Genomic DNA, 16,348 nt, shown 5'->3' with positions numbered 1-16,348 from the left:
TCCTCTATTCTTATTCTGATGGAGACCAAGCGTGCGCTGGTTTCCCAGCTACTATTACCGATATATTTACTATGCATGCAGACTTGGAACAGACCTTAGCATTACGCTTTCTCTTCCCAGCACCTTTGAGTTACTCTAGTTGTTTGTTCAGTAGGCATTTGGTCAAAGGTGGTTTATTTCTAATGAGGAGAGAGGGTCCATTTTTTTGTTTCAATAATTTTATTGTTGTCATTTATGGCTGTCCAGCCTTTTCTGTATTTTATTGATCAGCACTGCATAAATCTTGCATTCCTTCCTTCAGATTGGTGGTACAAAGGTGATGACAGGCCCTGATCATGAACCTGTGGTCATAAACGTTCTTCGTTTAGCAGAGTATAACGAAGGAGGGAAGGGTCAGCATTTCACAGAATCGCAGCACGTCTTTTCATGCAGCACAAAACTGGGTGATCTGCGCAGAGCCTTAGCACCGTCAGGAGGAATCATTCTAAAGAACGGCTCAGGACCAGATAAAGAAACCAAGAACTGGGAAGTTTTTCTTGAAGAAGATATGAAGGAAACAGTCAAAAGTGTTGGTCTGACGGATGGGTGCTCAGTACTAATCTTAGACAGCCATGACCAGAGGTAACCGTTTTGATTAGAAGTATAATTAAACAAAAAATAAATTTTGGCAAAATCTGTTTAGTTAAAATTGTGCTAGCTATACATATGTATTCTTTTAACTAATTGTCACTTTGGGCTTTTTAATTCAAGATAATGTAATCTTAAGTTTTGGAGATCAGGTACTTATCAACTGTTAGGTATTTCTTTGCTCCTGAAATGCAGATGCAGTCTCATCCTTTGACTTACACTTGTAAAGGGAAAAACCTCGCGAGAACAACTTGTGCCCAGTGTGCTGGCACATCTTTGGCATAACCTGACTTTCTGAAGTTTGAGTTGCGTGGTTTTCCGAGGGACTTGGTGGGATGAGAGAACAGAGCAATATCAGAAGAGCGTGCAGCTCTGCTGAATCTCCCAGCTGAATCTGAAGTTGCCAGGGGCAAATTTCTGGTCTCATTTCGCTTTCCAGTGTATAGCCCTGAGGTTAGGTTCCTGTTTTCAGAGTCATGTATATGTGCTTGTTACATACATTCTGACTTCCTAGTTGAAACAGTACTGAAAAATTGAGATTAAATCAAGCAGTGAGAGGATTCTTCACCAAGAACTGTTTCTGTGGTTATATACAGTAGCAGAGACCCAGAAAATCCCAAATTTTAGTTATGACTAGGTATGCTTTTACCATATTTTTTTCCAGAAGCCTTAAATCCAGCTTCAGAAAGGGACTTAGACTCTGAAGTGCCTTCGGAAACTCAGGTCCCGTTGAAAGCTAGTTACCAAAACATAGCCCAGAGATGCCTGGATGCTGCCTGAGGCCTCTGACTCTTACTCTGTGACATGCCATCACTATTAATGACTTGGGCATTATTGGTTTATTTGAGAGCTTTGGTATTTAGCAGTCTAGCCCAGACAATGTGTAGTTTTCCTGTCTTTGACCATCTTTGCACTGCTCATTTTTACAGCTTCGTGAATGTGTCAAGTGGCAATTTGACTGCTTTTACATATGACATCAGCTGGCTCCAAGTTAAAAACTTCTGCAGAACAGAAGATGAAGAGAAACATGTGAAAATTACTGCCACTATTGAAACAGTAAGGAGTCTGATTGTTCAGGGATATAACACAGGCTGTTTCCCTGAAAAGCTTGGCCAGTGCGCTTGGGCCGATTAAAGAGGAGTGGATTTAGCCTCAGGGCTGAAGGTTTTTCTGTGATGAAAATAGTGTGCATCTCGGAGTTACTGTTACTGGAATATTTGGACTGCTGTGTAATAAGACTGTAATGCTGGTAACTTAAACCAGGGCACACTACATTAGTGTGTTTTAGTGTGAAACAGTTTTCTTTTTGGACCATCCTATAAATGTATGTTTGGTGAGGCTATGTCAGTAAACAAAACCTAAAAGAGGAGGAAAGTGTTATTTCTTGCTTGCAGCATAGGGTAGGAAAAAATGCTGGTTTTCCCCAAGGGGTGGGCCTTTCTGGTACCTTTTCTGCCTTTAAAATTATTTCCTGTTACAGAAAATATGAAGTACTACTTAGTTTTGCTCACAAAATTACTATTTGTGAAATACTAGTCTTTTGATAAATCCAAAAATTAAATGCCACTTTCTTTTCTTTTGAAATACTGTTTTTCAGGAAAATTTCCACAAATGTGTTATGATATCAGTACGTTTATTTATTATATGTGTTTGGTATGATAATGTTAACTGTTTTCTCAGCTGTGTATAGTGTTAACAGGAATAAGAACATAACTAGAATGCATTTCAAGTCAAGGCTGCCTTTTGTGGACTGGCATTTGAACAGCAGGTGTGTTACTGGCATTCTGTATTAGAGGTGTTAATATTGCTTTCTTTTAGGTGATGTCAGATATCAAAATGAAAGCCATACGGGAGTTTCAGCTAGAGGAGGGGCTAGGTAAGTGTTTAGTTGCTTTACTGTTAGATCTGATAACGTTAGAATTTACTGGCTGGCTTCCTGCTTTTTGTATCAGTCTATTCAAGACAGCAAATCCATTGCTGTTAGGAGTTTTTTGGGGAAGAAAGAGGGTGCAAAGGACTTAAAATTAATCTTATTCTGAATTAAATTATGTTTTTCCTAGCTTAAAAAAAGTGAATCGGTGTAAGTCTTGATTAAAATATATTTTATGAAGCTCTTATATTTCAGAAGCTGTTTGAGTAGGAATAATCATGTCATCTTATTAAAGTATTACACTTAGAATTGAAGATTTTTTTTTTTTAAGTCTTATTCCTTTCTTTAAGACACTCCAGTTTTCTTTCTTTAAAGTTCTTGTTGATGCCTTTACCTTTGGAAGCACTTGGTCAGTTTTGTAGTATTTTACTGATTGTGACTAACAGCTGGCTTCAAAGAGAAACTAATCTTTCACTGAAAGGATAAAAACGAAGACTGTTCATGAAGTCTCTAGGAATCTCTCTCCAATTGTACTTTTGATGTAATACCTCCAGAGGGAGGCCTCTCAGATAAACCTGTTGTAATTAATCTTAAATATGTTATCTCTCTAAACTTCTGAGCCAAATTTCTTCTTATTTGAAGTACTTAAGATATCCATCTCTCTTTCCTGCCCTTTTTGTTACAGCAAATGACAGCTGTCTTAGACCTGTTAGCGGAAATGGGAAACTTCTGTCTCCAGGTAAATTTATTTATTTAATCGTTGTTCTGTAAGAAGTTCAATTGGGAGACTTTAAGCTTCCCTTTGTCCTGTCCTGGGAGAAGTACACACATGTAACTCCACTAATTTCCAGGCTTAACTGAAGCAGTTGTGTTTGGGGGCGGTTCCAGTTTTACTGTTTATTAACAGTAGCAATACAAAGCTGCTGGAGGTTAAACTTGAATATTCAGCTTGGTTTTATTACTGCATCCCTAATGAGTAAAACTGATTAGCATATCTGGTGTTGTTTATTGACCGCTGGCCATGTGCTTCAAGACTGTGGGAATTAACAAAGTTCTGTTTCCCATACTTATTTTATAAATTAAAAATCTCTGAATGATCTGTTTTGAATCGTATTTAATACATTACAGAGGAACTTTCTAGATGTGCCAGGAAGTAGAGTCATTGTTCCATGTCTTTCTAACTTCTATTTCCTGAAACAAAATAGACTAAATATATTTGTTAGAGTATTGATGCGCAAGGTTGGATTTCAGAACAGCTTGAGCAGCAAACTTGAGCCCTGTGGTGATGGAGGAAGTACTGTTAGGTTCCTGTTTACTATGAGAAGGCAACTCGTGTCTGTGGTGGATGAAGCACACTAAATAATGCATGGATTTCTGCTTCCCTAAGAACGGAGGAACATGTTCATGCCATAGCCTGCTCTTTGATTTAGATGAGCGTGCAATACCACCTGTCACTATATAACCGTGCTTCTGATGGCCAGTGTTCAGCAGAAAAGGACCCTCAGCTCTGCTTTTGCCGTTGTTGGGGCAATGGTGAGAAACTGAGTGGATCAGCTTTGTGCTTGCTGGGAAACATTTTCTGTGTCTTTGCTATTTTGCTAATATATTGCATTAGTAAAACACAGCCAGGAAGCCAAGGAGAGATGAATTCCTCTCTAGTCAGTGCTTGTCAGGTAGTACCTGGAGTATTGTGTCCATTCTGGGGACTCCCCAGCATGAGAAAGAAGTCCTTACAAACTAGAGCCAGTCCAGAGGAGAGCACCCAGGATGGTTTGGGAGCTGGAGCGTATGAAAGAGGAGGGAAGCTGGGTTTTTCCAGCCTGAAGAGGAAGAGGCTTAGGGGGAGGAGGGATAATTCCCATCTTTAACCCTTTAACATGGACCTATAGAGAAGGCAGAGCCAGATTCTTCTCAGAGGAGCACACGGAAAGGATCAGAGACAGGTTTCAGTGAGGGAAATTCCAGTTGGTATGGTGGGGGGGGAAGGGAATTCACATTGGGAGCGGTCAAACAATAGACAGGGAGCCCTGGGAGGCTGGGAGATACCCATCCCTGGAGGTATTCAGAGCTTGACTGGAAAAAGCCCAGGGTGAACTGATCTGACTTCAGAGCTGGTTCTGCTTTGAGTAGTTTGAGGAGTTTGGACCAGACAACCTACAAAGATCCCTTCTAATCTAAATTCTTCTGTCACCCCATATACAAGGGGTGGTGGGGAGGAACCTTTATACAAATGTTGCTTTGCTCTCATCACAGGAGGCTTACAGATCTGATGCCGACGCTGTGGATGTGAAGTTCTTTAAACATCACTGAACATTTTTATCTTACTCCAAAGAGCAGCATAATAGAATGGATATTTTCAGGAAGCAGCAGCTTATGATGTTCTCTTTGTTTTTGTCCTCCCTGAAGTGCCTGAGGATTATACTGTCAAGGAAGCGGAACTGAAAATGGGAAGCTTGCTAGGGCTGTGTCGTGGGAAAGCTCCAACTTCCACTCAGGTATAGTAGTGCTGTGACCGAAAAGAGTCTCATGCTGTTTTTATGCTTTGTTTACATTTCCCAATATTTCATGTAGTCCTCTCTTTACTCTTGTAATGGTTGTAAACAGCATGGAAAAAAAAGCTCGGTGGCACTGAGAACTGTTCGTATCGGCATGAAGGCTCACACCATTCATCTCAGTTGCAGAAAGCCAAGAGCGTATACATGACCAGTTAATACAGCTCATTTGACTAATCATTTATCATCGTCTCTTTGTAGTTGTCCAGCTTCTGTGCTCTGATGTGCGTATACTTTTGTAAAGAGCATAAAGTAAGAAAAGGGGGATATTGCTCTTGATATCTACAAGCTGTAAATATGCAAGAGATAAAATAGTTGTATATTTCTAAACATGAGTGCTATTGTCAGGTTTTATCTCATTTGCAGCAGACGTGTACAGATGGTTAATGAAGCTCTGCTGATGGCCATAACTCAATTGCATGTGCTTCTCTTTGTCCTGCTTAGATTGTTTGCTTTAGCCCAAAGGAGTCACTGCTGTTTGACTGACAGCAGGCTTGCGATAGCTGGTGTATGTGTGCATTAGGGGGTGTTATTTCACAGTATTTCCATACTTAAATATGTATTCTGATAGCTTATACTTGCTTTTTTAGCTCTTCTTATATTTTATTGTTGGGAGTGACCAAAACGCAAGCCCTGAGATGGAGATAGTTGTGGAAGAGACTGCCTCTGTCAAAGAGGTAAGTCTAGCTGCTCCGAAAAGCTTTTGTCATGCCTGGGTCAGGTCTGCTGCTCCTGGAGAACTTTGCTTTATACCCATGCATCGCTTCAGGTCACCAGGAGACACGGAGGTAAAGGAAGTGTTTCAGCTCCCAAAGGCCAGTGGGGAAGAAAGCCTTGATCTTTCACCAAGTAGTAAAGAGACATCCTTGCTTTTTCCCAGGGATGAACATAGTCCGCATGCTTCATGCCTGGCTAGCCGCTCCTTTTATACACAGCAGTCCTCAGAATGATACGCAATCATGGCAGGACCCTGTCACAGTTCTCTTGTAGTTCATCAAACTCAGAATGCACAGAATTGGAGTGAGAGGAGTCAGGAGGAGCTGTGCACAGGGTGACGGAAGCGGTTCTCGGTACTGCCAATCCAGACTTCTGGCACAGAGTGCCGACGTCTACAAGTAGTGGCTGGAAAGTGTTGAGTTTGCAGGTTTAATTTCTAAAAGGTGCATTTTCAAACTCTGGGACAGAATTTGTTCAAGCAAGCAACAAACTGACAGCACAGATTGTGTTGTGTGGGTTTTTTGGGGTTCTTTTTTGGTTTGTGGTGGTTTTTTTTCCCTAAGTTTGTAAAAGCTGACTCACCCGATGTAGTAAATTTCTTGCCTGAAAACAATCTCATACTTGAAGGGTTTAATATATAGCTCAAATACACCATGTCTATGTAATTATATTGCTTTTAGGAATTGGCGATGAATCAGTCACTCAGTTTTTATGTTAGAAAATTCTAGTGTAGGTTTGCTGAAAGCTTTATTTCCCAACCTATGTATTGAGACAAGTCTCACCATATGTTTCTTTTTTCAGTGTCTAAATTTAATGCTGGAAAAATCTGGATTATCAGGTTAGTTGTATTATATTCTTATTTAATGACTTTTAAAGGGATTTCTGGATTTCTAAGGCAGCTCTTGCTACCCTGAAACTTGGAAGTCATAAGTTTGTTACAGTGATCTGTGTGTCATTGTGAAGTGAGGAGGGGAGAGGAAAGAATTACAAACTTGCAGTCTTGCTCTGATAAAAGCTGGCTGTGCAGTTGCTCTTGAAAATCAGTTTCGCACTTTCTATTTAATCAAAATATGGCAAAATCCACAGTTCCTAGACTACTTGCTTGGATGCAGGTGGAGGTGTTTGGCTGTTTTGACAAGATCTCTATCATAGTGGGAACCAACGCATGAGATGAACTGTAAAAAAAATAATTTTTGGTTGCTTTGCAAAAACAAGTTATTCAAAATGACATCACAGTTTGGCCAGTATTTGGGAATCTGAGTGGTAGCAGTTCTCATTACTAAGCTTTTATGTGAGGATTAAGTAAGAGATCACACATGAATCTCCTGGCTGAACATCTCTTTCCGTTGATGCTGATGGGGAGGAAGGAGGAGAAGAGACTCGGAGTGGCATTGTTTTCCAGCTTTCCTTCTAAACATTCATTGAATACTGATTTTGTGTTACAGTGGAGTGATGGCTGCAAACTCAGCCACGCTCCAAAAACTGTAAAAGTTCACCTGAAACACATTACTGTGAGAACAGACATTGAGTAGCCCAAATGAAAATTATGTATTGTGCTCTTGTGTACATGTACACATGAGTTGAACTAGTTAATAATGTCTTGAAAATGCAAACTTAACCTCTTTCATTTCCCTATAGTATAGGTTTACTGCCAAGAAACAATGGTTCTGTTTTTATTGCTTTATTTTGTATTACCATTTCTGAAAAATTGAATTTGGCCTTGTACAGAGATTTGTGATCTGGCAGCTCTCATTCAAAGAAATGTCAGACTTAGTGGATTTTGATGTTCTTGGTGTTTAAAAAGACTGCAAGGTATCCCCTCCCCCCCCCCCCCCCCCCCGAATTTATTGATGAGATTCCTTCTGGGCTTGGTTTTTTTTGGTTGTGAAAGTCAGATTTTTGTACCTTGCAAAGAATAAAGTGCATTTTCATCAGTTATTTTGGTCAAATTAGAAAGTTCAATTGTATTTGTTCCTTCTGTGCCTGGTGCACTTTATATATAGGTGCTAAATATAAAGTGGTTTAGCTTCTGGACTATGCCATCTTCCCCCCCCACCCCAGTGTGAAGTCTCCTGGTAGAGAGTTGGGGAGGGGAAGCTGGATTTTTCCTTATCGTGTAGTTTTTGTTTTAAGGAGCGTGTCACTGATGCAAATGGTATATTGACATGGGAATTGCACCATCAATTCACACCCAATGTTTCCAGACTTTTTTTTCCCCTCTCAACATTTTAATTTTCTTTCCTCTGTAGTACTTTTTTTTTTTTTTTTTTTTTTTTTTGGCTAAGTGTTGTCAACCCAGTTCCTTTGCTTTCCTCTTAAACTAGGGAAACTATTTAGGTAGGTGAGGAAGAGACATTTATACAAATAAGAGAAGACCATTTCCAAACAGCGAAGTGTTTCTAGGGTCTGGGGAAGGACATGAAGGTGGCACTTCATTCAATTTGTCAGAGTCGTGCTTAAAAAACAAACAAACAAAAAACAAGCAAAAGAACCCCTTAACACTTATTAAGAGTTTTGTAATGTTTTTTCGAAACAGCATTGTTGGCTAATTAGTTTTCTATATGCGTGTGTTTGGTTTTTTGGTAGGTGACAACTGGCATTTGAGAAGGATTGACTGGTGCTATGAAGCAGGGGAAGCATTAAGTCAGGAAGTAAGAGGATCCTGTTTTTGACTTGAATCATGCGGTCGTTTATTTACTCCATTGTTCGTTAGAGACTTTCCCTGAAGAGAGCCGCATTAAAGCAAATGCGTGGTGGTTTTGTGCGTGCTACATTAGTACACACACAGAGTTTTATTTTCACAGGGCCTTATGACGACAGTGTTGGGACACCTATGGTTAAAATGTAAATCTTGTGCACCTGCCTCTTATTTTCAGGGACTAGGATTAAGCCACATCCACGTAGTTTTTTCTAAAGCCTAGGCTTACCGTGCATTAAAGATACATCTACAAAGAAGCACGAGGTGTCAGCTGGTGAGATGGGGAGGTGCAAAGGAAATCCACAGCTCGACGGGATGCTCTGGAAGGGCTCCTGCAGAGCAGCCTCCTGTAGGTGCAACACTTGCGTGCTGCTGCAACGCTGTCTCCCAGCGGTGGATGTTAAATGGATATTTCTGTGCTCTTTGGTGGAAAAGCAAAACACCTTGGGCCTCTGGCATGCATGGCTTAAAAAGCCACCGTCATAGACTTTAGGAAACAAAGCGCAAGAACATGTAGACTTACAAGGATACTGTGCTTTCTCTTCCTGCAGAACGCCACTCTGAAGGAACTTAATGTTTGCAGAGGAGATACTTTGGTTCTAAGTGAAGGAAAGCTTCCACCAAAGGTAAACCGAGAGAGATTGTGTTGTAGTTTTACAGCTCTTTTAATTTAAATCAACATTTATAGTATTTTTAGTCTGTCTATATTTATTCTTCTTTCAACATCTGTAGTAAAAGGCTTGCCCATTGCAGCTTCTTTGCCTAGAAGTGTGTTAAGGTTAACAGATCTGGAGGAAATCAGTGTTCCTGGCATGCAAGGTTCTTGCGAAGGCACAACTCTTATGCCACTACTTCCTCACAAAATCATAAAAATAGAGGAACTTCAGTGTTTGCCTTCAGTTCAGATTTGTACGGAGGATGGCGTTTGAAAATGGAGGGCCCCGCTGGGAGACCCTCTTGTCAGCGATGCTTGTACAAATGGAAGGATTCTTTGCTAACGAACCTCAAGCAATGTCATAGGACAGTTTGGGGTGGAAGGGACCTTTAAAGATCACCCAGTTCCGATCTTGCACTAGATCAGGTTGCTCAGAGCCCCGACTAACCTGACCTTGAACGCTTGCAGGGATGGGGCATCCGCAGCCTCTCTGGGCAACCTGCTCCAGGGTCTCACCACCCTCACGGCCAGAGGCCGTTCCCTCAGCCTGCCCTCGTGTGCCCTGGCCCCTCGCCATCTCCAAAGCCCTGGGCTGGGCCCACACCCCCCCATCAGTGTCCATCCTGGGCTGGGGAGACCAGGAGGGGACAGAGGAGTCCAGGCGCAGTCGCCCCAGTACCAGATGAGAGAGGAGGAAAGCATCTTTACTGTTCTTCGTGTCTTATTGGGTTTTTTAAAATTAGGCAATAAACAATCTTGCCAAGAGCTCCTATTGAGGCAGCTAGAAGGGACTTCGATGCTGAAGGCCAGCACTTCTTCCTGGCAGGCCTGCGGTCTTCCGCTTCTCCAGAGGAACAGCTGTCTCTCTGACTTCTTTGCTTGATCTCTGAGCGCCGTCCCGGAGGGTCTGGCTTCATCTTCAACCACCCTTGTCCTCAGGCTGAAGAAACCCCACCTCCAGGCCCCAGGGCCTCCGTGGCCCTCTGAGGGCGGACTCCCGTCACCTCAGCACAGCAGCCCGGCGGAAGCCATGTCGTCTGGTCCCCTTTTCTTGGGGTTCAGAGCAGAGGAGGTGGCACCCCTTCAGGAGGGGTAGGGGAGGGGGAAGAGAAGGGCTCACGCTGCCCACGGCAATCGGCAAAATAATTGCTGATTGCCGGGAGGTGGAATGGGGGAGCCCGCAGGACGGCGGGCGCGGAGGCTGGGCCTCCCAGCTAAGGCCGGGCGCGGAGGCTGGGCCGAGGGTAGGGCGCTGGCTGGGCGCTCCCGCGCTGGCGTCGGTGCGGTGTCACGGAGGGGAGCCCTGGCACGGTGTGGTGGTGCCGGGGGAGCCGTGCTGGAGAGGGATCCACTTCCATTGGCTCTTCTTGGTCTCTGGGCGGATCCACCTCCATGGGCTCCACACCATCAGCCGCGTGAGCGACGGCCGTCGCTACCACGCAGCTGATGGTGCCTCCCCCTTGACACCGCCTCCTCTTCGTCCACGGCTCCTGCAGCCATCGCTGTTCTCTCTGACTCGGAGGTGGGCAGCCGCCCGCCTTGCTGCTGTGGGACCTCTTGGCTCCAAGCATTCTTGGCATGAGAGGGCCTCGAAGCTGCGCGAATCGTGGGCCGGCTGCTGGGGTCCCTGTATTTACAGGGCCCAGAACAAAGGCAGTGTCTTGTGACACCAGCAGGCCACTGTGATGGTGATGCGGGTGGCCAAACGTGGCCGTTTTGGGAGCTGGGGGCCCGTGGCCTGAAAGATGCCCTAATGTGGGAGAAGGAGGAGAGGCCGGGGAGCTGAGGGCCCCTTTCCCGGGAATGGCTCCCCTTGGTCCTTCTGCTGCCCCTTGGGCTCAGGGGCTGCCCTCCGCCTCGCCTTGCGTGCTCTGGGCTCCAGCCCCCTCCTCATCCCGTGCCTGGGGTGCCCTGGATGAGATTGTGGCAACGGTGTTCCAGGAGGGCCGGGGGTCCTCAGTGAGCCCCCACCCAGCCGGCTCCCTGCACGTAGCACAGCCCCCGTGCCCGACAGCGGCTGAGAGGGGGCAAAGCATCCAGAGATCCCGCAGGCGGGAACGGGAGGCGCAGCCGCCCTGCGCGAGGTCTCCCAGCACTCCCTAAAAGAATTGCCGATGGCCAAGTGTTGCGTGGGCCCTTCTTCCCTGCCCCTGCAGCGTGGAGAGGTGCCATCTCTTCTGCACTGAGCCCCAGGGGAGAGGGGAGGAGAGGGCCTGGCATCCTTGGGGCTGTGGTGCCGGTGTGACACAAGGAGCCTGTCGGAGGGATTCTGTGCAAGTGAATGTCTTCAAAAACAACATCACTCAGCTCCTAGGACAAACTTCAACTGTTGCGCATTGCCAAGAGGTATCTTCTAGGGATGGTTGTAGAGGGAGTTATGGGAGGCCACCGATACTGATTATTGCTGTAGGCATGTTGCAGGACTAGCTACAGTCCTAACCTAGTTTGACAGCTGTGGTACGCCTGTCTCCATTTCCATCAACCCCTTCCCTCTGAACTTGTGTTTTCACATAGATTGTGCTTTCATGATTCTCCTGCCAAAGCTCTTCTGCAGAGACATAGCATTAGAAGATTCCCAGTTTATGCAGCAAATTTTGGAGTTCTTCACAAATACTGCTCTTAAAGCATCTGATGTTTACCCCCTGTATGGATTACATAAAACTCTAGTCCTTGTAAAAGTAGGAAGTGAGAGTTGATGATGTGTGATCTTAGATGAATGCCAATGCCTTTACAAAAGCTCAGATTTGAACCTGTCTTTTCCTTCTTCCTGAGATGAAGGTGAAATTGTTCGTCGTCTACTTTGGAACATGTGAGCTACCCAGTAATTTCTGTTCACTTTGCAGGGTTTCCTGAAAATACCCATCTGGTGGTTCAAGTCTTCAAGTCATATGAAACATGGAGAGAATGCACAAGACCAAGTGAATGGGATGACCTGCAAGATGGATGCCTTGCAGGTGTCTCCTGCGGGAGGTGAGCTTGATCCGTTTTTGAAAGGAATCGTATGGCCTGATTGTCTGTGATTGCACTGAGGGCTTTGAGTCAAAACCAACATTTTAATCCAAAGCTTTAAAATCCTTCTGAAACCTATGAGTGACTGTACAAGTTTCAGCAAGTTTATGGTGAAAGGAGCCACTTGGGAGACAGATGCAATTTTTGACAAGGCCACAAATGCTGGATGGTACTATTCTGACGTTCCTTAGCTATATATGGTCAAGGGTAAGACCTTCACTAAATTTTGAAGCAGGGGCTCTTTACTTCTCAGTAAATAAAATGGCTTCTCCATACCTGAAGGCAGTGGCAGCATTGTAAAGCATCTATTCAATGAGCACACAGGTGATTGGCTTCAAATGTCAGACTGCTAATATCACATTTAATTCACTTCAGGCTATGATGCTTTTTGAGAATCGATGAGTAAATCTTACATAGAATAAAAGACGTTACATACAGTGTTTTAACCTGCATTTGTTCTTCTAAAGGTCAAATGCAAATCAAAAACCAGCTAGGGTAGGAAAATCAAGTGAGGGTTGAGAAGGAAGAAGAAAATGAAGTGGGGACAACTGTGAATTGGAAAATGGGAAACAAGCCGTTTTTCCTTGCTACAGGAAAACTAACATTCTTCCTTCGCTACTGAGCTGTGTTGCAGAGCAGGACCCCTCTCCTTTTAGAAGGTTTATTTGCATTTTTCTCCTTTTCTCTGAAACTTTTTCTGAGTTTTACTTTCTCCCCTGATGATTTCAGTAGCATAGGTAAGAGCAGATTTAACTTTCCTTGCAACATGCTCCTACACTTCGGAGTCATAACCAATAATTAAGACTCTTTACCAATATGAATAACTGGTCTTAGTTTTAAAATATGCAGTATAGGATCAGTGTGAACTCTTCCTGTTTGGCAACTAACAGAATGTATTTTATCAACTGTATATTGTTTCTTTAACTGCCCTCCAAAAAAATAAATGGAGGTCAGGTCCCTCTCTAAGTGAAATCTCACCTTGAAGTGACTGTTACCTCTTAGGATGATAAACAAAGTCATGTTGACTCTTCTGTTGTTTCTTTCTCCCCCCCCTCTCCCCCCCATCTAAAGATTCACCAGAATACATCCACACAGACATGGATCTTTGTTATGCTGGCAGTATAGAAATAGCAGGAGAAGCTTCTTTGGAAGATCTGAAGATGCAGGTTAGATGTTCTCCTGTATTGGAAATGTACAGCAACACTGTGATTAATTGAGCTCTATTAATACCTATTTTTTTATTTCCTTTTCCCTTGTCTCCAGTATGTTCTGATATGGCATTTGCTTATATGCCATGTTCAGTGGTAAGTACCAAGAGGCAGTTGGAGCATGTAGCTCAGAGACTTCCTTAGTATGTCCCCTGCAGTTGCCATTCTACCTGTCATGTGTCCTGACCTGCAAAGGCCTTGTTGCACTTCATCTGGAACTTTGGCTTGCAGCCCTATCTTTATTTCACAATGTAAAAATTATTCATGAGAAGCGCACACATACAAGCACTTCCTAAAATGCCACTTTCCATTTCCACATTGTTCCTGTATTAGTTTTCTGCGTCGTTGATTTTTTTTGGTTTTTTTTTTTTTTTTTTTTGTATGTTGAATCTAATGACTAGAGAATTGCTTTCGATGCACAGAAGGTCATGTTTGTCATTCAGGAAGGTATAGCTTAGTTTCTTTCACCAGAAACTAAGGTGCCTTTTCATGCTTTTTTTAACCATAAAAGTATGATTTTAATACACTAAAAAACACAAACCAAAACAAAAAAAGCCCAAAAGCAAAAAACCAAAAACCCAACCAAAAAAACCCCACCCAAAACCACAAAAAGACATAAACCAATCCTATCATAAGGCTCTTTATTGTTTAACTAGTTGGTTGTTCTACTTAAATTGCATGGGGAAGGATATCTCATCGGATTCTGATCCATACCAACACTTTCTCTTTTGGGTACAACTTCAGTTTCAGTCTCTAGCAAACTACTGCTATGAAAAACTGACCATTTGCATCTTGTGAACAAGGAGAATTGTTTTAGCATGGAAAAAGTATCGTGTCCTTGATAAGGGCTTAAAGGAGCTGGCTCAGCACTTGGCTAGAGATTGGGGCAATGATTCTGTCAGCCTCATTCCCTCCCAGTTATACAATTTTTGGTTAAAAAAAGAAATTTGGTACTTCTGAAATGTAAGTTAAGTTGAGAAATGTTGGGAGGGAGTGAAGTCAACTTGCTTTGAGGTTGAAAAGCGAGTATGTCGATCATAGCCACTACCTGTAAGTCACAAGCAACAGCTGGTGTGGAATAAATCTAAATACTTTTCCCTATTTCTGATTGCTTCAGTATTGCATTGAGAATTAATCAAGTGGTTTTCTTTTTTTCCAAGGAGACTGGCTGCTAAAATTACTGAAGCAATGTTTCTTTTTTCAGGCTATGACCTTACCATGCTGCCAGGAGCAGATTGTCCCACTGCCCTCCTTTCTCAGAGCATGGACAGTGGACAGTAAGCGTCCAGGCAAGCTTTTACGAAACAACAAGCAGCAACTCAAGTAGGTTTCTTACTGAACGCGCAAGTAGCACTGCAACAGAGTGACTGTTGACTGGATTGTGGGATGGATTGGTGGAGAAATAAATCAGCTCAGCCGAATGTCAACAGAAAGCTCATTTCTAGTTATTTCCATTTTTTGCTGAGCGCATTTTTTTAACTCGAGAGCTGTGGAAGGGGGAGGTGTGACCATAAGTAGATCATACCACGCTTATGCTGCTAAGCTTTATTTTAGGTGGGTTTAAATGCAATTTTTGTACTTTTCCGAGGTTTTCATTTTTGTTCTCATAGCCTCTTGCTTTGGTTTTCCAGATAAGCATAGGTCTACTTGACTAGAACTGTGATTTTTCTACTCGGTAACTTAGAATATATGACTGAAAACGTGTATAATCTTTTTTTTGTTTTCAGTGACTATAAGCTGGGTGCCAGAGTGGAAATCTGCATTGAACCTTTGCAAAAAGAAGAGCATTTGGGGTAAGATCTCAAGATACTTATTTCTTACAGCAGTGCATTTGAGACGAGGCTTAATTGAGCAGCTTCTAACTTAAATATTGTCTGTCAGGCTTACAGATGTCAGTACGCGAGAATACTTTGGAGCTTACTTTTTGTTTTCCACAAACAAAAATAAGGGAGGGCAGGAGGGAGCGCAAACTGGGAATTCTGGTTTCTGAAAGCATGACTCAGGAGAACGGTCTATTTTCTCTTCCTGATGACAGCCCCCATGAACTGCTGCTTCGAGTCCAGATGGGCATCCCGGGGGAGAGGGACTACTATGACTCCATGGATTTGGTGTGGGATATCTCCAAAGAATGCACAACCTGGGCACTGAGGCAACGAGTGGCTTCTCACTATTGTCTCCCTGTAGATAAAATTGAAATAGCCAAGTACTTCCCTGAAAAATTTGAGTGGCTGCCAATCTCTAGCTGGGTAAGATCTGGAATGACAGAGTCCAACAGTTGTTTGAGAGAAGTATGTGTTGGCTTGTGCTGCGGTTCTTGAGCATACTTATTTAAGCAGATTTCTGAAATCTGCCGTGTACGAATCTTCTGCTTTGATTTTATTCAGACACAGCAAATTTCAAAGAGGAAACGGAAGAAAAAACAGGAGAGTTTACAGTCGGCGCCTTACCACCTGAAAGATGGAGATATCATTGGGGTGAAGGTAAATTAACTTGGCTTTAATTGTTTGCACAAGGATTCTTCAGGCACTGTCCCCTTTGCAGTATCTGAATTTCTTCCTGGTTTTCCTGCACCCTGCTACATCTCTATAAAAGTACTGGTATGTGAACCTGGACAGTATGTTGCGTGGATAGGAAATTTCTTGCTACTGGTGCTTTTTCTTCTTTTTCTCCTGTTCTTTATCAACCTGATGGAAGATTCATGCTTTTCCCCTTCGATCTCGGTACTGGCACTAGAGGGCAATACCTTAGAGGCTCTCGTGCAGCTCTCAGCCAGTGCAAGCAGTCAGTTTCTGCTCTATGCTTGAACACTATCCAGAAGAAACTGGATTTTTTTCTTGCCCTAAGTTTATTGGCTGTTTTTTCCAGCTCAGAGTGAAATCCAAGAGCAGTGCCCTTTAAAAATCATATTGTAAATTGAAACCCATTACATTTTCCAAAGAATTATTACAGATCTATTTCCTTATTTAAAAAAGAATTACACTGCAGCCTATTGAGCTCTGAATTAGCAATAAG

The 16,348-nt window shown here is 43.1% G+C and overlaps 1 protein-coding gene across 6 annotated transcripts in view; it reads left to right on the top strand.

Annotated features, from left to right (window-relative positions):
* Positions 1 to 16,348, top strand: part of USP40 (ubiquitin specific peptidase 40) — a 37,537-nt gene that overhangs the window by 19,830 nt on the left and 1,359 nt on the right. For 3 of the 6 annotated variants that reach the window (XM_075511537.1, XM_075511536.1, XM_075511538.1), the window contains exons 16-30: positions 302 to 621; positions 1,557 to 1,683; positions 2,446 to 2,503; positions 3,183 to 3,236; positions 4,904 to 4,992; positions 5,640 to 5,726; positions 6,568 to 6,604; positions 8,353 to 8,417; positions 9,016 to 9,090; positions 11,963 to 12,089; positions 13,200 to 13,294; positions 14,541 to 14,659; positions 15,064 to 15,129; positions 15,372 to 15,582; positions 15,721 to 15,816. In XM_075511537.1, coding sequence (XP_075367652.1) covers positions 302 to 621; positions 1,557 to 1,683; positions 2,446 to 2,503; positions 3,183 to 3,236; positions 4,904 to 4,992; positions 5,640 to 5,726; positions 6,568 to 6,604; positions 8,353 to 8,417; positions 9,016 to 9,090; positions 11,963 to 12,089; positions 13,200 to 13,294; positions 14,541 to 14,659; positions 15,064 to 15,129; positions 15,372 to 15,582; positions 15,721 to 15,816 — 1,626 coding nt within the window. Of the gene's footprint in view, positions 1 to 301; positions 622 to 1,556; positions 1,684 to 2,445; positions 2,504 to 3,182; positions 3,237 to 4,903; positions 4,993 to 5,639; positions 5,727 to 6,567; positions 6,605 to 8,352; positions 8,418 to 9,015; positions 9,091 to 11,962; positions 12,090 to 13,199; positions 13,295 to 14,540; positions 14,660 to 15,063; positions 15,130 to 15,371; positions 15,583 to 15,720; positions 15,817 to 16,348 lie in introns of those variants that run through there. The other 3 variants (XR_012777042.1, XR_012777044.1, XR_012777043.1) reach the window with 3 other exon arrangements.

This window comes from Mycteria americana, chromosome 9, assembly GCF_035582795.1.
Source record: "Mycteria americana isolate JAX WOST 10 ecotype Jacksonville Zoo and Gardens chromosome 9, USCA_MyAme_1.0, whole genome shotgun sequence".
In the NCBI taxonomy this organism is placed as follows: domain Eukaryota; kingdom Metazoa; phylum Chordata; class Aves; order Ciconiiformes; family Ciconiidae; genus Mycteria; species Mycteria americana.
This window is presented reverse-complemented; position numbering and strand designations above follow the sequence as displayed.